The 25,656-nt window shown below is 33.0% G+C and overlaps 1 protein-coding gene across 1 annotated transcript; it reads right to left on the bottom strand.

The window, feature by feature from the left end:
- Positions 1 to 1,172: 1,172 nt before the first annotated feature.
- Positions 1,173 to 25,462, bottom strand: LOC114326244 (dual specificity protein kinase Ttk). The gene is made up of 3 exons (XM_028274553.2): positions 25,040 to 25,462; positions 21,490 to 21,918; positions 1,173 to 2,000 (listed from the first exon to the last, which is right to left on the bottom strand). The coding sequence occupies exons 1-3, from the start codon at positions 25,383 to 25,385 to the stop codon at positions 1,195 to 1,197; spliced, it is 1,581 nt and encodes a 526-aa protein (XP_028130354.1). The 5' UTR covers positions 25,386 to 25,462; the 3' UTR covers positions 1,173 to 1,194.
- Between the last annotated feature and the right edge of the window lie 194 nt (positions 25,463 to 25,656).

Here is a 25,656-nt window from a genome sequence, read left to right as displayed (position 1 = left end):
ACATTAATTATTGGTGCTACGCGCAGGACAGAGGATAGTTTGCTCTGATTGGGCATTCCAATGACTTTTGATAATGATTGATACATTTTAATTTTTATTACATTTCGATATAAATAAATAAATTTGTTTATTACAAAATAAATTAAATTTAATAAATAATAAAAAAAAAATTACAAAATAAAAACACATACTCTATCCTTTGAAATAACACTTTTTTTAGCAAAAACTTTCTTTGTTCATATATTTTAACTTAGAGAATAAAAGTTTATTATTTTTAAACATATGCAATTGTTTAAACCATATTTCACAAACAATAATAAAATTAGTTTGACTTTTGTGGAATTAAAATATTAAAATACAACAAAATATAGAGTAAGATAATAATATATTAGATAAAGATTGGAAGACATTTTGGTGGAAATCAACTTTTTTGAATCGAACACCGCTGTCCTGCGCGTAGCACCAAAAATTAATGTTTATTTAAAAATTTTCTGACGCCGTGGTAATTAATCGATTTTGCAAATTGCAAATGAAAGGTACAGTACACTTCTATAAGCAAAAAAAAATTAAACTTGCTATCTGCTTTATTTTCAGTCCTGCAACATTAAAAAAAATGATTTTTTTTTGCGAAAGCTGGATTGCAAAATTTATTCTGTTAAACCGATATTAATGAAATTTACAGTGTTGTTTTACTATATGATAAAGTTTTTCAGGGTAAAATATGAAGGTCCTAAGTGTAGCATAAATGGTTGAAAAACGTAAAATGCGAATACTTGTTTTTGTATGGTTTTTTCGCAATTATTGCTATTTTGCAACAAGGGTGACTAGTTTTTTAATTTTTAACCAATTCTATCTTGTAGGAAATTTAATTACGTAACTTTTATGTCAGTACAACTTTTCTCGGAAATGAATACTTGTAAAGATATAATCAAAAACGAAGAAAAAAATCGAATTTTTCCTTCATTTTTTGACATTTTGATTATTTAAACAATGTTCCGGACCATTTTGAGTGGGAGGATAACTCAAATATTATTATTCGAGTTATTTTCAAGCAATTTCTGCAAAAAAATTTGAGTCACCTCTCAACGTCCATCTCAAAACATATGCGCCCTGGACTATTTAGAATTTGGAGCAAAAACGGTGATTCAATGTACTAAAAATAAAACTTCATATGCAATAAATCAATTATTATAATTACATATTGCACAGCTCTTTATCATATTCATCTAAGAGTTCATTAACCGAAGGTCGAGATTTAACATTGTACTGTAGACATTTCTTAATGGTTTGTATAATTTTTGGAGGAACCCAATTCGCTTCTGGATACTGTATTTGGTGTTTGGGGTCCATAATAAATGCCAACTTTGTCCACAATTGTTTTATGTGATGAAAAGGAGGTGCCTTATAAACAAGTTCGTACAGAATACACCCCAACGACCAAACATCAGATTTATAATGTAGTTTGTATCTCGTTTTACCAGGACTTGAACCACCATCATTGCTTAATGCCTCAGGGCTCATATAATTACAGGAACCTGCAGCAAGAGTCTTAAATACACTTGTCATATCACTTTGAACACTAGAAGATATACCAAAATCTATCAGTTTTAAACCTTTATCACCCCATAGAAAGTTTGAAGGTTTTAGATCGGAATGTATCACTCCATGGGAGTGAATCTGGCTAACAGCTTGTAACATTTCCATCCAATAAAACAACAACATATATAATGGAATGTTTGCCTTGTTACTACCCAAGTTTTTTAATACTGTTGAAAATTCTTCACCGCCTTTCTCTAAAACCATATATAGTTTCTTCTCAGCTTCGGAAATTTGATAATCATACAGTCTGATGATTCTGTCGCATGAATGTAATCTCTGCAATAATTGTACTTCATTGATGAAACCCTGAGCAGTGACTGTATCGTCCAAATTAACACATTTTATGGCTACTAGAAGCTTTCTGTCTATGCAAAAACATTGATATACAACAGAGCTTCCACCTGAAAAATATTTATTTTTATTATTTACCTTTGTATTATAACAAGAAGTAAAAACCGCTAAACGCCGTAAAAATGAGTGGCGCTTACAATATTCCAGCTACAAATGAGCTGATATGAATATTACGTGGCGCGAAAATGTATTTTCATTTTGATGAAAAATAAAATCCTAGTTTTGTTTTAAAAGATTTTTCCATTAATAGGTATTTGCTAAATTTGAAGTAAAACGCGCCACAAAAGAGTAACTGTGATACAGTTTGCATTTGAAGCTCTTTTGTGGCGCGTCTTTTAAAATAAAACTAGAATTTTATTTTCCATCAAAATAAAAATACATTTTCGCGCCACGTAGTATTCATATCAGCTCTTTTGCAGCTGGAATATTGTATGCGCAACTCATTTTTACGGCGTATAGCGGTTTTTTCTGCTTGTATCGGGAGTTTTTAAAAGTTATTTATAAATTAAATATATTCTTGTATCAGGAGTTTTTCAAAGTTATTTATAAATTAAATATATGAAATTGAATGTAATGTTTCCCGATTACACGTTAAGCGTTATAAATGATCGCCTTTGTCGCATTATCTCCCAAATGATCTAGTGTCCATCGAATGTACACTAGATTTTTTTTTCCATTCAAAACAGATTGAAAAAAAAATATTGGGATGGCCAGTAAACGAACTCGAATTGACCTATCAAATTTAGCGTCGTAACCACTACAACTACATAATACATAAACCATTAGGGCGATAATGGTCAAATGGATTATACCTTTGGAACTCCATAACTTCTAACGGCTTAACCGATTTTGATCACTAAACATGAGTTTGAAACGTATTGACAAGTAGTATCTGATGAATGTAAGGTCAAGTATGGTAATTGAAGGTATTACAGGAATTATTTAGCTCGAAAAACCGTTCTTTCTCATTGGAAATAGCTTTGATCATACTTATCAACCTATAACTTAAAAATTCGAATTTCCCAGATGTGAGGTATATACCGTTAGACGGGTCTAGAGTTCTTCTACAAACGCTTAGTTAATGGCGCAATTCGTAGGTTGAAATTTTGAGTAATTGTCGAAAAACCAAAATTTCCAAAGTTTAGTTTTTTAGTTTTTCGGCTATACTAAGCCGTGTGTATGTCTGATCCTGGCCGCATAGGCACAATTTGAAAGCTTAACTCAACGCTCTTGATTTGGTGTATTTGCGGTTTCCCTGTCTCTCCTTGAACCTAAGATATATATCCCAAAAAATATGCCGTTTTGTACCTACCCAGTCATATAGCTGGCTTATGAGTGGTTAAAAGTCACAAACTACACCAGTTCTGAATCGGCCCTGACCCCCTCTTGAAACACAGAAAAAAAATTCAGATCCGTGTAACTTTTCCACACACATCCATACATACCCACAAACATTTTCCCCTTTTTAAGTACCTAGAAATTGAATAAAATTTCTGATTAATGATCAGTACTATCAGAAGCAGCAAAGGTTGGACTTAAATTTTCGAAATATTGGGAGTTTTGTAAGGAAGGGTGTGGGAAGGGCTGTAAAGTTCACACCCTTGGACCAAAATGGATGGTTGACATATGGATGGGCAAATCTTTTCCTAAACTTTAAGATGGGATTTGGCCCAATTTTCAATTCAGTCAGATTGAGAAAATCGAAAATTTCGTGTATATACATGTCGCATGTATAGGTTTGTGCGCCATTGGCGAGAACTGCCGTTCTCTGGAATACTCATTATGTGCAGCCAGTAAGAGTATTTTTCTCCGAATTCCGTCCTACTGCATCAATTTACTTTATATTTTCACTATAAGTAGGGAATAGCTCAAGAAATATAAGTCTAACCTGTATCCCATGGCGCTTTTATCTTATGGGGAGTTCCCACCCCTTCTAGGGGGGTGGAAAATTATTTTCAAAATAACCACGGAAATAGCTAGAGAACCTAATATTAAAAAAAAACTTTTCTACAATTTTTTTTGAAAACTTAAGACTTTTGAGTTATTCGTGGTTGAAAATTTCCCCTTTTCATTGAAAAATGATAACATTTCGGCGTATTTTTGCGAACCCCTTAAAAATTATGTATCTAACGAAAAAAAACTAAATAAAACATTTTTGTAGCTTATGAAAAATCAAAGCGATTACGTTGTCTACCCAAAAGACAGTAATCACGTGAATGCCATGTGATGTGAACTCATAAAATATTTAGGTCTTTGCCACTTTACTTTGCCTACAAACAGTAAAAGTAAAACCAAAGAATACTAACTAACAGGGTGTTAAGTATTCTTTGGTAAAACTTTAGTAAAACATTCAGAATTCGTGGCAAACAGTTGGCCAGTGAGAGAACAATAATACAGTCATCAGTGTTATCCTCTTTACTCCTGCTGGTCGACTTTTCGGTGAGTTTCTGACGGTTCGGCTGCTTGTTGGAACAAACCACAGCCTCCTAAAGCTTACAAGCCGTGAAATGAGAAAATTGGCAACGTTGAAGCTAGTCCGATGGTAGTCCATATTTACTTTGTTTACATTGGGAGTTTATGCTAATTTTGTTAATTTTTAGTGTATTATTGGTGAATTATTTGATTAAAAAAGAAAAAGTATGTACCTCTTATGTATATTGTAATATTTGTGTGATTACTAACAATAAGATATAGTACAAACTGTTAACACAACATCCCTTTAGTAACTACAAACCCCATCTCGATAAGTGTTATTAATTCATTGGTACAGGTACAATTATTTCATTTTTCTTTTATATCCTTTATTATAACACATTAAATTAGAGATGTCGAGACACTGCAGTGTACCAAATGGCAAATCAAATTATGCAACTTACTTTAAAATATGAACAGGCCCAAAGTACATTCTCTTTTCCCAAAAACGATCACCTTCGTAATCAGTGGATTAGATCTATTAACCGTGAAAATTTTACAGTAACTGCTAGTTCAGTGGTATGTAAAAAACATTTTGATTCGACCGACATATTGAAACTGACTTCTTTACCGAAATTTGACATACCCGAAGTTGAAAGAGAACGCAATCCCAAGCATTTTTGAAAATCAACCTTCATATTTATTTAACCCAAAACCACCAACAAGAAAAAATCCTGAAACTAGACGTGCTGAAATAAGTCTCTGGGAAGAAAATATTGTAAAGGAATTTGAAAACGAAGACCTTATCGTAGCTTTCAATCAACTTGTACAACATGTTAGTGAGAAGATTGAGTTAAAAAACTGACAGATAAAAGTTGTAGAAGAAAGGATTTGTAATACATTATTAAATATTGACAGTCACTGCAGTGATGAGTGCATATAAGTTATTTCAAACATTAATATTACGAATTCAAACGAAGGAATTACTTGTATCTGTATATATGAAGGACAGCCCACTGTAACCTCAGGATTTAAAATGGATTTTACCATTTTTGACTGTATATTATCGTGCTGGTCACAACTAGAAAATCTGCTATCCAGGTATTCTTTTTGTTTGAAAGCCTCAATGACAATAATTTTAAAATTACTAAAATATGTAGTGAAATTGACAGAGTGATAGAAAATACTGATATAGATAAAATAAAGGGAACTTTGGCTTTTGTGAAAAATCCGTTATTGTTACTAACAGAAAGTAGGCAAATATTCTTTACCATCAGTTCTTTTTGCTCTTACCATATATAATCAGGCAACATCATGTTATATCATTCGTCAATACTTAAATTTGCCCACTAAAAGATATTTACAAATGATTACATCATCTTTTCATGTATCTCCTGATGATCAATTAGAAAATAATTATTTGTCATAATGTAGCATCAAATTTGAATGATCGAGAAAAAGTAGTCAATTTACTTGTAGATGAAATATATGTAAATCCCGGAGTTTTTATCCCTCACAGCAAATTACTGGAGTTGCTGCCAACAATGATAAACAATTAGCCAAAACTATTGTGACGTTAATGTCATGCTTCTGTCATAAATATGTCGTATAACCCATATAAATAATAATATAAATATACGACACATGACGGAAGATCGAAACAAATGTGAATCGTTGAAAAGCTCTATTATCCTATTATTATTTTTGTCATTTAAAATGCCAATACAATGTATGTGTTTATAAATTTATTAACACACTGAGAATAATAAAATCAGACACCAATATAATGCATTTTTTATTTATAAACTTATTAACAAACTGCAGTCCAGTAAAATAAAATTATCAACATTAACCTTATGGTGAATTATATTTTAAAACAAACACGCACACACACAGAATTTTGTTGTACTAGATTTGCTCCTGGTTGAAAATGTACTGCCACAGTTTGTTCTATATCAATATCAATAGCATCTTCATTTGCTAGTATTTCAAGGTTTTCTCTATTAACTACTGCAACAGAAGAAGAGGTCCAGGTGACCAAGACATGAAGACTCAGGGATCCACAACAGAAGCAGTTCAAAGGAGAGCGTGCAACAGTGGAACATCGGTGAAGAAATGAAATATATTAAGTGAATGTATTATAAATATTATTAGGGCAATAAATGTATTTATTTTTATTTTATTTTTATATTAACTACCTAGACTTTTATATATGAGCCATTCCACGAACATACGCCTGTTTTGGATTACTTCGACAACGAATATTTTACTGTGCAACCTAAGAAGTACGAAAGTAAATGGCGCTAATAATTGGCTCCAGTAAACAACAATGTAATTTGCAATTTACTTTCGTTCTTCTTATTTTGCACAATAAAATATTCGTTGTCGAAATAATCCAAAAGAGGCGTATGTTCGTGAAATAGGCTATATTAACTTTCTGCCTAGTAAATCTGAACTAGCCTTTATTATTTTTTGAACAAAAGGTAACCTGCATCTGATTCCACATGTCAAAATAATAGAAAATGTTCTTTCACTAACAATTCTTAAAGCAATTATTATTATACAGCACTTCAACTGCTGGCTGAGGATTCTGCCATTGTGTCATTGGGTAGTTGATGACTGGATATTCACTCCCCTAATAATACATTGTCTATAAATTCCTCATTTTATATACCCATACTATGCAATAGTTATTTGTATAACAAGGGAGGAAAGTGCTACTTTTCCTCCCGAGAATGAAGTTTACTGCCCGACGCGTAGCGGAGGGCAGTAATCATTCAAGGGAGGAAAAGGCACTTTACTCCCATGTTATACATATGGTTTTTCCACCTTCCTCAAATAACAAGTCATTTTTTCATTTTTACTTAATTTATTTATGTAACTAACCAACAAACTTTATTAGAACTAAAACTAACAAGTAGGTACAATATAACTGTCAACTGTCAAATATAAGTCAAATTATTAATGTAAACATTGTTAAATCAAAATAACAATTTACTGTTTTTTACCATTCTGCAAAATACAGGGTGTTTTATAAATAAACGTTAAAATGTATAAATACTTACGTAATAGAAAGTAAATATTGTACAGGGCGTCAATAAGTTATATTTCATGAATGAAATACCATGACGTCACTTTTACTTTTCCTCCCTAGGGAGGAAAAATATTTTCCTCCCTAGGGAGGAAAAGTACAACTTTGCTCCCTACAATCAGGTCCGGAAAAGTATACTTTCGGTAGAGGTAGGTGGAAAAAGTATTTAACAACTTCTAAAATAGCTATTTCTAATTGTACTGCCATCAAATACTGTAGACTCTGCCATGTAATAAGATGATTATTAGGTTGTAAGATGATTGTGGTATTCTTCAAATCACAAAATAATTAAATTTAACGTGTTACTCCTTTCACTGATCTTATTTTAATTTTAACTTTAACTAGGATCTTAGTTATCGGTCACCACTGGTCACTTGGTCAGAATCTTCTAGGTTATTTTTATATTATACATACATATTCTTAATGTCCTTTGTCAAAATAAAAGTTAAAATACGTTTTCGATAATTCTCTTTTATTAGTCATGTCGTTTATTTTTATTTAAAGGATCTTTTAACTTTGTTTTCGCGATAAATAACTCTCATTATTCTGCTGTGCTGAAATTGTAAACAATGGGACTATCGGACTACCTTAAACAGCTGTTGCGGTGTTGCCTTTCTTAGTTCACGGCTTGTAAGCTTAAAGGGGCGTTTAAACACAGCGATAAGTCCAGCAACTAGTTGTGATGACAAGTTGCTGTGATTTGTTGAGGTTGAAACGCTGTTTAGACGCTGCGATAAGTTGACCACAACAAGTTGAAGAGGGGACCATTGTGTACATTAGACCCTTTTAGACCCTTCAATGAATTATAACTAGTTTTCATCGTAAACAAATAGATCCTGTTACTTTCAAAATATAAAGGTTGGGTATGTTATACAGGGTATTTACAAAGTTATAACCAATTTTATATGAAAATCGTTACAAGTTCAACTCACTGTATAAATAAAAATAAGCACAACGGCAATGGTTTATTGATGCCATATTTTTTTATTTATTGTCAAAATTTTTAAAAATGATTGATATTGCTAATTTACTTTATATCTAAAGGATCGTTTAAACACAGCGATATATCAAACAACTTATCAAGGTCAATCGAGTTGTTGCAACTTATCATTGTGTGTAAACGGTGCATCGCACGACTTATCAAAGTTGGAGTTGGGTTGAGGTTGGTATCAACTTATCACAAGGATCGAGTTGTTTTAATTTATCGTCGTGTCTAAACGGTACAGCGATTTATCATTGGACTTGGGTTGTATAAATTTAGGAGAATCTTACCGTATTAGAATTTATTTACATATCCAATTAAATAATGTACAGGGTGATTGATTAGTGGGGTAAAGCTACGTAGATCCGTTATAGTAATAGATAGCAATAAAAGTTAATAACAAAAATTGTAGCCAACTTTGAGATTCACATTTATAAAATTAATTAGAATGTTACATAGGGTGTTCGATAACATAGTGGCAGACAAAACTTATTTTTTTTTATTGGAACACCCTTATTTTATTTTATATTCAAAATCTTTTTAACTTCGCCATTACAAATGCATAAAGGATTGTTATGTTATACAGGGTATTTTACAAAGTTATAACCAATTTTATATGAAAATTGTAACAAGTTAACTCATTGTATAAATAAAAATAAGCACAAAAGCAATGGATTATTGATGCCATTTTTTTTATTTATTATCAAAATTTTCATAAATTATTCTTCTTCTTCTTCTTTTTGTATAGACATGACTGTCTGTTTTTTCAATGTGCCTCTAGTAAGTTGTCGTTCCATCGTTTTCGTGGTCTTACCACTGATCGTCTGCCTATTGGGAAACCGTCTCTCGCTGTCCTGACTACTCTGTTGTCATTCGGCTTATGTGGTCATTCCATTCTATTGTTCTGTTTCTTACCCTGTCTTCTGTCGTATATCTGCACTTTTAGCTCTGTCCCATAGAGTCGCACCATCGATTTTTCGAAGGGTTTTCATCTCCGCTGTTTCGAGCAATCTTTTTGTCCTCTCTGTGTCGGGTCGTGTTTCTGCCGCGTATGTCATTATTGTTTTGATGACTGTTTTGTAAATTCTGCCTTTCATATCTTTTCCAATATTTTTATTTCTCCATATTGTGTCATCCATTCAACCTGAATTCAGGCAAATCTTTCATTATGCAAATGAAAATGGTTATTCATTTTTTTCTTTCATTATGCGTTTAAATTTCTCAAAAATACTATTAGTTTTCTCAGGATTCCAAAGTTCTACGTTCTACAGTGTGGCAAAACCAAATGGAATAGATTCATTATTTCGTAAACCGACGACTAAAAAATCCGGAAACAGGTCGATTTTTATATTTAAATTATGATTTTTTGGCATTTACATACTAGTGACGGCATCCATCTCCGAAGCTGAAATAAAAAATATACATGCGGACCAATGTAAAAAAGGTCATTTCATTATTGTCTTCTTACCGGCGTGAGAAATACAAAATAAGATTTACTATTTTATTTGGACATAAGCCACAATTCGAGTTTGAAATCAAGTTTACTTGACGTTTCAACTTTCACTTCGGAAATCGTTATCAATATAAAAAAAAACATTCATAAATTAAAAAATTTAACTTTGTTTCTGGTGAAGCAACGAAGTTGGAACAAGCAGAATATTATAATTGTCACCGGAAAGCAAAAAAGGTAACGCACAACTTGAAAGAACTTATATATTTCTAACTTCGTTTCTGGTGAAGCAACGCAGTTGGAACAAGCAGATATATTATAATTGTGTCACCGGAAAGCGAATATGGTTACGCACAACTTGGAAGAACCTATAGTTTTCTAACTTCGTTTCTGGTGAAGCAACGCAGTTGGAACAAGCAGATAATATTATAACTGTGTCAGCGGAAAGCGAAAAAGGTAGTCCCTGAAAACTATAGGTTCTTCCAAGTTGTGAGTTACCTTTTTCGGTTACCGGTGACACAATTATAATATATCTGCTTGTTCCAACTGCGTTGCTTCACCAGAAGCGAAGTTAGAAAACTATAGGGTCTTCCAAGTTGTGAGTTACCTTTTTCGGTTACCGGTGACACAATTATAATATATCTGTTTGTTCCAACTGCGTTGCTTCACCAGAAACGAAGCTAGAAATCTGTAGGTTCTTTCAAATTGTGCGTTACCTTTTTCGCTTTCCGGTGACAATTATAATATTATATCTGCTTTTTCCAACTGTGTTGCTTCACCAGAAACAAAGTTTAATTTTTAATTTATGAATGTTTTTTTTTTATATTTTCAACTCAGGCGCGCCAAAACCAACAAACCACTCGGAAACCCGTCCAAATACATATTGCGAACCATCAAAGCTTTTGTTTTGAAAAACAGACAGAAGTTAGATTGTGGTGCGCCACTTAAAAACACGTACTAATCTGACGAACATGCTGCGCGCGAGCGGCTCGCACACCGAGCAGAGCGCATATGTATACCTGCCTTTACGATGAATTCTCTAACACTTTCTGCAAGTTAGGAAGTCCCACGTTTTCAATGAGTTTTCTAAAAAAAAAAAGAAAATAACTATCTATGCCTGCCGAGTGGGAAAGAACTAAACTCTCGTCTCGCGTAACTACCAGCTTCCACTCTGGTTTAGCACTTCTTTGCTCTTTGCTCGTACTCTTTCTTCGCTCCATTCTGTGCACTTCTTTGCTCTTTGCTCGTGCTCTTTGCTCTTTGCTCTCTTTCTTCGCTCCACTCTGAACGTACGCATAGGGAATGTTGTATACAAATTAAAGTATGGTAATGGTACTTTTTAATAGTGATATAAAATACAGGGTATCCCATTTAAATTTTACTGAAAAAATAATGTACTTGAGTTTTAACTCACCCTTTATTAAGGGGCGTTTAAACACAGCGATAAGTCCAGCAACTAGTTGTGATGACAAGTTGCTGTGATTTGTTGAGATTGAAACGCTGTTTAGACGCTGCGATAAGTTGACCACAACAAGTTGAAGAGGGGACCATTGTGTACATTAGACCCTTTTAGACCCTTCAATGAATTATAACTAGTTTTCATCGTAAACAAATAGATCCTGTTACTTTCAAAATATAAAGGTTGGGTATGTTATACAGGGTATTTACAAAGTTATAACCAATTTTATATGAAAATCGTAACAAGTTCAACTCACTGTATAAATAAAAATAAGCACAACGGCAATGGTTTATTGATGCCATATTTTTTTATTTATTGTCAAAATTTTTAAAAATGATTGATATTGCTAATTTACTTTATATCTAATAAAGGGTGAGTTAAAACTCAAGTACATTATTTTTTCAGTAAAATTTAAATGGGATACCCTGTATTTTATATCACTATTAAAAAGTACCATTACCATACTTTAATTTGTATACAACATTCCCTATGCGTACGTTCAGAGTGGAGCGAAGAAAGAGTGCGAGCAAAGAGCAAAGAGCACGAGCAAAGAGCAAAGAAGTGCACAGAATGGAGCGAAGAAAGAGTACGAGCAAAGAGCAAAGAAGTGCTAAACCAGAGTGGAAGCTGGTAGTTACGCGAGACGAGAGTTTAGTTCTTTCCCACTCGGCAGGCATAGATAGTTATTTTCTTTTTTTTTTTTTAGAAAACTCATTGAAAACGTGGGACTTCCTAACTCGCAGAAAATGTTAGAGAATTCATCGTAAAGGCAGGTATACATATGCGCTCTGCTCGGTGTGCGAGCCGCTCGCGCGCAGCATGTTCGTCAGATTAGTACGTGTTTTTAAGTGGCGCACCACAATCTAACTTCTGTCTGTTTTTCAAAACAAAAGCTTTGATGGTTCGCAATATGTATTTGGACGGGTTTCCGAGTGGTTTGTTGGTTTTGGCGCGCCTGAGTTGAAAATATAAAAAAAAAAACATTCATAAATTAAAAATTAAACTTTGTTTCTGGTGAAGCAACACAGTTGGAAAAAGCAGATATAATATTATAATTGTCACCGGAAAGCGAAAAAGGTAACGCACAATTTGAAAGAACCTACAGATTTCTAGCTTCGTTTCTGGTGAAGCAACGCAGTTGGAACAAACAGATATATTATAATTGTGTCACCGGAAAGTGAAAAAGGTAACTCACAACTTGGAAGAGCCTATAGTTTTCTAACTTCGCTTCTGGTGAAGCAACGGAGTTGGAATAAGCAGATATATTATAATTGTGTCACCAGAAAGCGAAAAAGGTAACGCACAACTTGGAAGAATCTATAGTTTTCTAACTTCGCTTCTGGTGAAGCAACAGGGTTGGAACAACCAGATATATTATAATTGTGTCACCATAAAGTGAAAAAGGTAACTCACAACTTGGAAGAGCCTATAGTTTTCTAACTTCGCTTCTGGTGAAGCAACAGAGTTGGAATAAGCAGATATATTATAATTGTGTCACCAGAAAGCGAAGAAGGTAACGCACAACTTGGAAGAATCTATAGTTTTTTAACTTCGCTTCTGGTGAAGCAACAGGGTTGGAACAACCAGATATATTATAATTGTGTCACCGGAAAGTGAAAAAGGTAACTCACAACTTGGAAGACCCTATAGTTTTCTAACTTCGCTTCTGGTGAAGCAACGCAGTTGGAACAAGCAGATATATTATAATTGTGTCACCGGTAACCGAAAAAGGTAACTCACAACTTGGAAGAACCTATAGTTTTCAGGGACTACCTTTTTCGCTTTCCGCTGACACAGTTATAATATTATCTGCTTGTTCCAACTGCGTTGCTTCACCAGAAACGAAGTTAGAAAACTATAGGTTCTTCCAAGTTGTGCGTAACCATATTCGCTTTCCGGTGACACAATTATAATATATCTGCTTGTTCCAACTGCGTTGCTTCACCAGAAACGAAGTTAGAAATATATAAGTTCTTTCAAGTTGTGCGTTACCTTTTTTGCTTTCCGGTGACAATTATAATATTCTGCTTGTTCCAACTTCGTTGCTTCACCAGAAACAAAGTTAAGTTTTTTAATTTATGAATGTTTTTTTTTATATTGATAACGATTTCCGAAGTGAAAGTTGAAACGTCAAGTAAACTTGATTTCAAACTCGAATTGTGGCTTATGTCCAAATAAAATAGTAATTCTTATTTTGTATTTCTCACGCCGGTAAGAAGACAATAATGAAATGACCTTTTTTACATTGGTCCGCATGTATATTTTTTATTTCAGCTTCGGAGATGGATGCCGTCACTAGTATGTAAATGCCAAAAAATCATAATTTAAATATAAAAATCGACCTGTTTCCGGATTTTTTAGTCGTCGGTTTACGAAATAATGAATCTATTCCATTTGGTTTTGCCACACTGTAGAACGTAGAACTTTGGAATCCTGAGAAAACTAATAGTATTTTTGAGAAATTTAAACGCATAATGAAAGAAAAAAATGAATAACCATTTTCATTTGCATAATGAAAGATTTGCCTGAATTCAGGTTGAATGGATGACACAATATGGAGAAATAAAAATATTGGAAAAGATATGAAAGGCAGAATTTACAAAACAGTCATCAAAACAATAATGACATACGCGGCAGAAACACGACCCGACACAGAGAGGACAAAAAGATTGCTCGAAACAGCGGAGATGAAAACCCTTCGAAAAATCGATGGTGCGACTCTATGGGACAGAGCTAAAAGTGCAGATATACGACAGAAGACAGGGTAAGAAACAGAACAATAGAATGGAATGACCACATAAGCCGAATGACAACAGAGTAGTCAGGACAGCGAGAGACGGTTTCCCAATAGGCAGACGATCAGTGGTAAGACCACGAAAACGATGGAACGACAACTTACTAGAGGCACATTGAAAAAACAGACAGTCATGTCTATACAAAAAGAAGAAGAAGAAGAATAATTTATGAAAATTTTGATAATAAATAAAAAAAATGGCATCAATAATCCATTGCTTTTGTGCTTATTTTTATTTATACAATGAGTTAACTTGTTACAATTTTCATATAAAATTGGTTATAACTTTGTAAAATACCCTGTATAACATAACAATCCTTTATGCATTTGTAATGGCGAAGTTAAAAAGATTTTGAATATAAAATAAAATAAGGGTGTTCCAATAAAAAAAAAATAAGTTTTGTCTGCCACTATGTTATCGAACACCCTATGTAACATTCTAATTAATTTTATAAATGTGAATCTCAAAGTTGGCTACAATTTTTGTTATTAACTTTTATTGCTATCTATTACTATAACGGATCTACGTAGCTTTACCCCACTAATCAATCACCCTGTACATTATTTAATTGGATATGTAAATAAATTCTAATACGGTAAGATTCTCCTAAATTTATACAACCCAAGTCCAATGATAAATCGCTGTACCGTTTAGACACGACGATAAATTAAAACAACTCGATCCTTGTGATAAGTTGATACCAACCTCAACCCAACTCCAACTTTGATAAGTCGTGCGATGCACCGTTTACACACAATGATAAGTTGCAACAACTCGATTGACCTTGATAAGTTGTTTGATATATCGCTGTGTTTAAACGATCCTTTAGGAGGCTGTGAACAAACCCTATTATGCCATCACTTTGTGATTTTTAAACCATTGGCGTACCAGAAAAATAAAATAAAAAGTTTTTCTACAAACTCTTAATTTTAAAAAATAAAAATTCCATTTTTATTTTTAATTAACTTTGAGAAAATTTGAAAATGGAGGTAAATGTAAAGAAAACGAAGACCATGCTAGTAACCCAAAAGAAAAGGGAAGAAATAAACCAAACGATATTTAGATGCAAAAACGAAATAATAGAAACAGTCTCGACGTTTGAATACCTTGGAGTAATAATATCAGAGGATTGAAAGCTAGATCAAGAAATCTCATACAGAGCGAAAAAAGCAAATAAGCTCTACTATGCACTAAATAGAAAGAAAGTTAGAGACTTATCAACCAAGAGAACAGGCAGGATTCCGAAAAAATTACGGAACAAATGACCATCTACAAAGTATAAAAACCCTGATAGAGAAAGTAGTGGAATACAATAAACCCCTAGTTCTAGTTTTTATCGATTTTCATAAAGCCTTTGATACAGTTGAACTTAGCAAAATATTACAGGCGCTTAAAGAATGCAGGCTAGATTATAGGTATACAAAATTATTACACAAAATATACTTACAGGCAACAACCACTGTCAAATTACATACTAACAGTAATCGCATAAAAATAGAACGGGGGGTTAGACAAGGAGACCCAATGTCACCTAAACTTTTTAATACGGTCTTAGAACATGCTTTCAAGAGTTTGGATTGGATGACAAAGGGAATAAAAATAGATGGAGAATACCTAAACAACTTACGTTTCGCCGATGATATAGTCATAGTAGCTGAGGATCTAGGTATGGCAAGAGAGATGGTACAAGAACTCGTTGTAGCTACAGAAAATGTTGGTTTAAATATAAACATCTCAAAAACAAAAATAATGACAAATTTGGTACCCAACCAGAACATCAGTATTGGTGGGAAGGAAATAGAACTCGTAGATAGATATAAATACCTGGGACATGAAATTACGATTGGCAGGGATAACCAGACTCATGAGCTGAAGAGAAGAATTGGTCTTGGGTGGGCAGCATTTGGAAAACTGAGAGAAACTTTTAAAAGTGAGTTACCCACATGTCTAAAGAGAAAGGTATTCGATCAGTGCGTCCTCCCAGTCTTGACGTACGGATCAGAAACACTTACCTTAACTAAAGCCTCGGCTACCAAACTAAGAGTCACGCAGAGAAGAATGGAGCGGTCAATGTTAGGAATAACTCTGCGAGACAAAATCAGAAACGAAGAAATCAGGAGAAGAACAAAGGTGACTGACGTCATCGAGAGGATAGCCAGGTTGAAGTGGAGATGGGCAGGACACGTAGCCAGAATGACAGATGGGCGATGGACGAAGAGGTTATTGGAATGGAGGCCAAGAGAAGACAAGAGAAGCGTCGGTCGACCGCCTACAAGATGGACTGACGACTTAAGAAAGGTAAATAAAAACTGGATGAGGGCGGCGCAGGATAGATGGGGTTGGAAACGAGGGGAGGAGGCCTATGTTCAGCAGTGGACTTTTGAGGCTGGATGATGATGCACTAAATAAAACAATATTTGGAAAGGAAGAAATAGATAAAGAAATAAAACTGAAGGTATACAACGCAATCTCTGTACCAACTTTAATATATTCAAGTGAGGCATGGGTAAACAATGCAAAAATAGACAGTACAATAAACGCAGCGGAGATGAAGCAGCTAAGAAAAATAGCAGGAAAAACGAAATTGGACAGAATAAGAAATGAAGATATTAGACAAAGACTGAAACAGGAATCGATAATAACCAAGATACAAAAAATAAAATTAAAATGGTATGGACACATTAACAGAATGGACCAGGGAAGACTACCAAAGCAGGTGATGAATCGAAAAGATATGGTAAAAGAAGGAAAGGGAGGCCAAGGAAGAGATGGATCGATCAGATTATAGAAATTGGACAGGAAAAAGGAAAAACACATCAACAAATGAAAGAGTTAGCAAAGGACCGCAAGAAATGGAAGAGATGGATAGAAGATGAATAAAACCTCCGACGCCCCTGAGGGGCATAAGGAGTTTCGAGAAAGAAGAGAGAAGAATTAACTTTGCCTTTCTTATAATAATAGTCTTCCGTTTTATACAGCTCACGTGGCTTTGGGAGTATAGCAGGGTAGTCTGCTATATCTAGGGCTTACGGTACACAAGGAAGGTAACAGGGCCAGTGTTAACCGCCTATTATTACCCCTGGTTTTACCCAAGGTACTCATTTTATTCAGGCTGAGTCGACCTGGGGCCTATAAACATTTTAAAAATGTCTAGTTCTTGTCGGCGGTAGGATTTCAACTCCGGAACACCGGCACGCGAGCCAAGCACACTACCGCTTAGCTACGCCTTTCTTAATTTTTAATTAACTGGCACTAACAAATAAACTACGAAATTAGTTGACTTTTTAAATACCTTCGAAAACATGAAGTTTAGAAAAAAACTGACTTATCCATTGAAAAATTCAGAAAATGTTACACAAAAAACTTTGTAGAAAGATTTTTCTAAAATTAAATCTAAAGCTTCTGTAATTTTATACAATGAGGACGTTTAGGTTGGAATAAATTCATTTTCTCGAGAATGGCCGATTTTGGAGAAAAATACCGAAACAGGTAAATTTTTATTTTTAAATTATGATTTTTTGGCATGTGTCATAATAGTGACGTCATCCGTCTGGGCGTGATGACGTAATCGATTATTTTTTTAAATGAGATTAGGGATCGTGTGATACCTCATTTGAAAGGTTATTTAATTCTCTATTCAGTAATATAAACGTTAACATAATTATTGATACCAAAATGTAAAAAAAAAATTACTTAAATTAATTGAGACAAAAAGAAGAATCCATGTAATTTATTTAATTCAAAAACAGAAAAAAATGTTTATTTGATAAATAAATATTGCTTTCCATTAAATTCAATGTTAAAGCTGCCACTCACCTGCTTCTTAGCAGTCTGCACTAAGGCAATGTTTATTTGTCAAATAACCATGTTTTTTCTGTTTTCTGACAGCAGTAACATATTTGAAATAAATAAATTACATCAATTCTTCCTTTTGTCCAAATTAATTTAATTAAAAAAATTGACACCCAGTATAAATATTTATTTTAATATTAATATTACTGAATAGAGAATTAAATAACCTTTCATGAGCTATCACACGACCCCTACTCTCAGTTAAAAAAATCATCGATTACGTCATCACGCCCAGATGGATGACTTCAATATTATGATATATAATAATATATACCAGTAAATCATAATTTAAAAATAAAACTTTAACTGTTTCGGTATTTCTCTCCAAAATCGGCCATTCTCGAGAAAATTAATTTATTCCAACCTAAACACTGCAAGTCACCCTTCTCACAAACATTGGTACACTGTATGGCATCGTTCGGCGCAGCGCACGGTTGAGTTAATTTAATATAATTTTTTAACTAATTGATCAAATCAAATTTTGCAAATTGGAAATGAACGAAGAGCAATAAAGCTATCTTAAAGTTATAATACAAAGACAAAGATTATGTTCATAAGTACAGTGTGGGCGGAAAGTGGAACTTACATGAATTCTGTTTAAAAATTATTTAACAATGTGTTAATAATATAATTTTAGCTATAAAACTCTCAAATTTGCTCAACTTACGTTTCAAATATCATAATAAACGATGCTTCATTAAAAAATCTCAAATATTTAAATCAAATGACACGACATCTCAAAAAATGTAATTTTTGAAAAATTAAATTTTTATCATAATTATAATAAAATGGTGTTGGGTTTCCGTAATTTAAAACTTGCCCGTGGTTGGACCAATTCCAAAAAAGCATTACGGCGGTAAATTTGAATTACTCCTCCTATGTAAAAAGGAGGTATAACATATTATTTGTAAATCAACAAAAACGGTTTTAGAAAAATATAAGCTTTGATTTTTTCAAAAACAACGCAAGTTTTCGGTCTACATTGACCCCTAATATTTATACTGCTTGATTCTGTCCACAATACTTTTTTGACTAATATCAGTATTAATATACTTACCTAATTTCTTTACAAAACACAAAACTGTATGATAATACACAATATAAGTCTTAAACATATAAATACAATTAACACAATAACACAATACAAATCACAATATTTATTCGAAATACCATACCTTAATGCACGCCCTTGTATAAAACGCTGATAGCTGACTGATACAACTTCTGGGAAGTAAGGACTCTTGGACTGTTACTTTTCAAGAAGCACGTGCCTGATCCCTTGATCACGCGTTTTTATTACTCTGTATTTGGGTAGTTATAATACAAAGATAGATATGGTACCTATAGTGAAAAAATATTTTTTGTGCATGCTCAAATCGGTGTAAAATAACAGAGAAATGGTAAATTTTAAGGGTATACTTCCAGGAATACCTTTCGCAGTGCTTGAAAAGACCTTTAAAATGAGCATTGTTGAATGTCGATGTGGATTACATTTAAACTAAGCGAGATATGGTGCAAAAAAATTGATGACTAATGTATTTGAAGGAAAAATGAGAAGTATATTTTTATCCCCTCATCCACCAGAATTTAAATGCATGGTTTTTCTTATACAATACCTTTTATTATAATGTTATTTCTATGTTCAAAAAGTTGGATCGGTTTAAAATGAACGGTTTTAGAAAAATAAAAGATCAAATTATAGAGCGCATTTTTAAATTTTCTTAAAAATCATCCTTTTTCTCCATGTAACTCGAAAATGATAAGCGACACAGTAATGAAAAATTTTTATCTAAAAAACCATACATTTTTGTAAGGTATCATTTTTTCGTATCTCTTACCATTTTCGAGTTAAGTACATGGAGAAAAGGATGATTTTTAAGAAAATTTAAAAATGCGCCCTATAATTTGATCCTATTTTTTTTCAAAAACCATTAATTTTAAACCCGTCCAACTTTTTGAACATAGAAACAAGACTATAATAAAAGGTATTGTAGAAGGAAAACGATGCATTTAAATTCTGGTGGATGAGGGGTTAAATGTACTTCTCATTTTTTCTTAAAATACAATTGTCACAATTTTTCTTGCAGCATATCTTGCTTAGTTTGAATGTAATCGACATTTAATACTGCTCATTTTAAAGGTCTAGGCCTGGATCCCGCGTACCAAAAAAAAAGTTGATGAATAGCAAGCTGAAAATTTGTTAATAGCTTAACGGTGTCTAGTCGGACACACTTTGATATACGGGAACACTGGAACAGGGGAAGTTTTAATTGTGGAACAGTTTAAAAATTTGGAACGTCAGATTACGAAAACGCCCCATGTATTTTGTCGGACAGACCATCCAATTGATTTGTTACCCTTTCATTAAACTCTCATGCAAAAATCAGACTGCTATTACTAACCAACATGATTCCTGTCATTTGACATGTTCTTCATGTGCCACTCATTAAAATGTCCAGTTGGTGACAAACACCAGTCTGAATTTAGCATGAGAGTTTAATGAAATGGTAACAAATCAACTGGAATTTCTGTCAGACAAAATACATGGAACGTTTTCGTAGTCTGACGTTCCAAATTTTTAACCTGTTCCACAATTAGAACTTCCCTGTTTCAGTGTTCCCATACATCAAAGTTTGTCCGACTAGACACCGTTAAGCTAATAACAAATTTGCAGCTTGCTATTAATCAACTATTTTTTGATACGCGGGATCCAGGTCTATTCTTTTTAAGCACTACAAAAGGTACTGCTAGCATCTCATGGTACTTTCAAAACTTAAAATCAAGTGTTTCTCTGTTATTTCAAGTTGAATACACTGATTTGAGCATGCATCAAACAAACAAACTCTTTTCACCTATCACATCTCTTTTTGTATTATAACTAAAAAAAATTATGAAGGAAAAAATCTCTTTGTTTTTTTATAAGCTACAAATAATGTCTTATGTAGTTTTTTAGTTAGATGCATTGTTTTTAAGGTATTCGCAAAAAACGGTCTGAAAAGGTGTCATTTTTCAATAAAAATTATAGAACAGTTTTTGCTTAGAATTGGGTTATCTAGCCACTTCCGTGGTTATTTTGACCAAAAAATTTTCCACCCCCTTGAAGGGGTTGGAACTGCCCCTAAGATAAGAGTGCCATAGTATATAGGGTAGACTTTGACCTTGTGACTCTTGAGCTATTCCCTACTTACTCTGAAAATATCAAGTAAATCGATGTTGTAGGATGGAATTCAGAGCCAAATACCCTTATTGACTGCCCTAGTTTCAGGATATTGAAAACATGATGACAGCCAACATTTGAATAAGGACATGACACTTAAAGAAGAAGATAAAGATATGATAATAAGACCACAAAACGTTAACCACTTAGACAAATAGGAATAATTGTGTTCCAAGTAAAATACTATTGATAACTTTCAAATCTGGTTATATTTTTTAAGTAGTTTAAAATCTTTATAGCTTTACTAATGAATTATCTATACAACAATGTGTAACACATACCTTTTCCCAATAAGTTCAGTATTAGATATTCCACATTGTTAACCAATATCCTATTAAATGTTTGATCGTTTGGAACACTCCTTGGGATGGAACATATAACATTATTCACACTGTTTAAAGCTTTTTCAGGTTTGTTTATGAACTTTTTAGACGCACTGGCTAACGTTGCACTGCCTGAAACACTACAGTGAATTTTCGAAGGAATGCTTTTTACTGTTGGTGTAGTAAAATTGTTAAAAGTTGGAACCAACTGATTACGTTTCCCAATTCTGGTGTTTGGTGTTTCTGGTATCATTTGCTTCTTCATTGGTGTGTGCAAAGATAAAGCACTAAAGTCTAAATCGAAGCTATCATTATCTTTAGTTGCTGAAATAATCTTTATAGGCTGTTCAGGTTCAACATTTTCCTTACGATGTTGTAGATTTTCCTCTATAAATAATTAAATTTATTACTTAAATCTAATAAATAGTATGTGGACAACATTGTACTAATTTGAGATGTTGTCACAAAGACGACCTCTTGTGGATTTCGGATGAACTAGCTTTTAGGGTGTTTTCAATGTCAAATGCTGAGTGCACATGCATTTGAAACAAGTACTTAGGTAATATTCATTATTTATTTTTATGTTTTAAATTACCTAATGATTGGGCAATATAGAATGATTAACATGGAATCTTCACCATTCAATAAAAGTTGGCATCAATGTTATATATAATACACTCCTGGCCAAAAAAAATTGGGACACCTTAAAAATGGGTAATTTTTTATTTCTCGAATCTGCTAAACCTGTTGTCCGATTTTAGTGATTTTTTTAATATGTTATAGCCTTATTCTCTAAGAATATCGATGTAGTAATAGTGTTGCTGAACAGGTAAATGTCATTGTATACTGGGTGTAACAATAATACTGTGTTTTGTCCAGAAAGTTGAAATTGAATATTGAAATTAAAACTCAATTGTAGCCTTAGCCTTTCTTAACATTCTGCTTTTTGACTCATTCACTTATGTTGGATAATGGAACAGTTGACAACTTTGACTTTGACAACTAGCCATGTTCCTCATCAATACAGGGTGTTTCTAAGTAAGTGCGACAAACTTGAAGGGGTAATTCTGCATGAAATAGATATGCAAATGAAATATGGTAGCTTTTAAGAGGTAGTTATTTCAGATTTTTTGACATACAACGAAAAATTTTATATTCACCATTGGCATGCATACAGGTAATATGACCCGTATGCACGCCAATGGTGAATATAAAATACATAATTGTATATCAAAAAATGCGCAATAACTGCATCTTAAAACCCACCACATTTAATTTGCATATCTTAACCGGTTTTAGAGCAATAAATAAATCGTCAGTGTGTAAAAAAATTCAACATCCTGTATCTCGAACACGAAGCATTTGCAGACATATGTTTATAAATCAAACAGCCATTATTTTTTCATGAAAAATTACCCCTTCAAGTCTGTCGCACTTATTTAGAAAAACCCTGTATTGATAAAGAACATGGCTAGTTGTTAAAGTACCTAACTTTTCCATTATCCAACATAAGTGAATGAGTCAAACAGCAGAATGATAAGAAAGGCTAAGGCTACAATTGAGTTTTAACTTTAATATTTTTTAAATGCTAGAATATTCCACAGAGGGTTACAAACTTTCAGGAAAAACGCAGTATTATTGTTATACCCGGTATACAATGACATTTACCTGTTCAGCAACACTATTACTACATCCGTATTCTTAGAGAATAAGGCTATAACATATTAAAAAATCACTAAAATCAGACAACAGGTTTAGGATATTCAAGACATCAAAAATCACCCATTTTTAAGGTGTCCCGATTTTTTTGGCCAGGAGTGTATTTGTAAAAAAAAGCATGCAAAGATAAATAATGAATATTACCTACTTGTTTCAAATGTATGTGCGCTCAGCGTTGACGTTGAAAACACTATCAAAGCTAGTTCTTCTGAAATTCACGAGGGGTTGTCATTGTGACTTAACATCACGAATAGCAGATTGTGCGAATAAAATACAGTAACTAATGGATATATGGCTAGAGCAATTAGAGGAACTAAAAATGGATATAAACACGGAAAAAAGTAAGATAATGATAATCAGCGGCACAAAAGATAATTAAATAAAGATAAAATGTAAAAACTCAGAACTGGAAATAGTTATAACTTACGAATACCTGGGAAGTATAATTACTAATGACCAAAGAATAGACTGGGAAATAACAAATACAGCTAAGAAATCAAACAAACAGAAAAATGAAAGAATATCCATGAACGAACATATAAAACATACTGTATTTTCCTGTCACTGTATCACAAAGAAAATTGTCCAGTACAAGTACATGTAACAATAATTATTACATGTACTTGCGCTGGCCAATTTTTTGTGTGACACGGTGACAGGAAAATACAGCGTGTTTTATATGTTCGTTCATGGGTATTCTTTCATTTTTCCTACTGTACCTGTTCTTAGCCAATATTATTAATAGTAAACAGACATAAATAACATAAACCTTACGCCAATCAATAATTATTTATTTACACCATTATAATGTATTGATAACAAATGAGAAAATTATTTATTGTACAAAATAAAAATATTTTGTAGAAATAAACTCCACAAAATTTTATGAGATTAACACTCACATGGCCGGTTTCACCAAAAACAAATAGTAGTTTATTCTATGAATAAAGTTATTCAACCAATAAACTGACATTTCTCTATTTTAGTAACGTCAAATGAGACTTATTTTATTTATTTATGAAATAAATATTCTAAATAAAATCTCTAAGAAAGTAAAATCGTCAGTTTAAATTTAAATTATCAAAATCAATAAAAATTGTATTGGACGAATAACAACTATTCATTGATTTATTTGTGGTTGGTGAAACCGGACCATAAAGGATTAGGATAAAGGAGGCTATGGGAGTATACACTCCCACTATTTCTAATAATTCTTCTTTTTTAATGAAATATTAAGTTGATTTGAGCAGTGAATAGTGTGAGGTAGTAATTTTTGTGTTGTATGTTTCCTATTCCTAATGTGTCAAAGTGAATCTCTGCAGAGCGAATTCAGTATACCCACTGTGCTCTATGCAAGTGAAAACTGAGCAATTCTGGAAAAACATAAGAGCAGGATAACTGCAATCGAGATAAGACACCTAAGAAGGATAGTTGGAAAGACAAAATGGGATTGATTAAGCAACGAGACAAATGAACTGGTATGTACATTTGGCATTTGATGAGAATGCAACCCAACAGAGTTACAAGAAAGGTCTATGAAACAATGAGCCTCGTAAAAAGAAAAAGTGGCAGACCAAGAAAAAAATGGATACAGCAAGTAGTAGAGGCAGGAATAGTTAAAAAATCACTCAAGGAATTGAAAATAATGACAGGAAATGGAAAAGAATGGAAGAGATGGGTGAATGGAAATTAAAATAGCCCATATCCTGACAGCTTGATAGCGTAAAAGGAAGGGGAGAAAGAAAGAAATATAATAAATAATAAATTATAGCTGCTGTTCAAAACTCACCTGTTTCAGCTTCTTTGATTTTTTCAAGTGTTTTAAAACCATCAGAAGAATCTAGTCTTGGTCCAATTTTATCCGGTTTTTTATGTCTATGGAAAATATTATCATTAGTAGAAGACCTCTCATGCTGTTTACTCTCTTCTGTTCTTGAATTTAACTTATCAAGCTTTTCTAACTCTTCAGCTTCTGCAATTTCCCTCTTAAGTTCATCGAAATTTAAAGGAACTAATGGAATTATTTTCTTTGGAATATTAGGCTTCTTCTTGGCAGCACTCTGTGTCCTTCTTAAAAACAGATCATTCTGTACTATGTTTTTCCTTAATTCAGAAAAATCTGATGTAGAATTCATTTTTTATAATGCATAACAAATTTCTTAAAAAATATTTGTTGTTTAAAACTTCAAAATAACGAATTCCAAGCATAAGCATTGACAGTTTGACTTTTGACGCTATTGACATTGACAATGACAAATACTTTATCAAATACTTACCAAATACTTACCAACAGAACAGAACATAAGCATGATCAACCGGATCCACAACCGGATCAACCCACGGGATCAACCAATTTATAAACAATAAAATGTGTAATATTTAGAAGAAATGAATTTAACAAATTTT

The sequence above is a fragment of the Diabrotica virgifera genome, chromosome 7, assembly GCF_917563875.1.
Source record: "Diabrotica virgifera virgifera chromosome 7, PGI_DIABVI_V3a".
NCBI lineage: Eukaryota > Metazoa > Arthropoda > Insecta > Coleoptera > Chrysomelidae > Diabrotica > Diabrotica virgifera.
Note: the sequence above shows the minus strand (reverse complement) of the source record. Positions and strands in the feature narration are given on the sequence as shown.

What these genes read in the sequence shown, in the direction of transcription:
- LOC114326244 (XM_028274553.2), bottom strand. Translation starts at nt 25,385, where the DNA reads ATGAATTCTACATCAGATTTTTCTGAATTAAGGAAAAACATAGTACAG. An exon ending in AATCAAAGAAGCTGAAACAG is followed by an intron (nt 21,919 to 25,039) that starts GTGAGTTTTGAA and finishes AATTATTTATAG; the next exon opens with AGGAAAATCTACAACATCGT. An exon ending in ACTGAACTTATTGGGAAAAG is followed by an intron (nt 2,001 to 21,489) that starts GTATGTGTTACA and finishes AATATTTTTCAG; the next exon opens with GTGGAAGCTCTGTTGTATAT.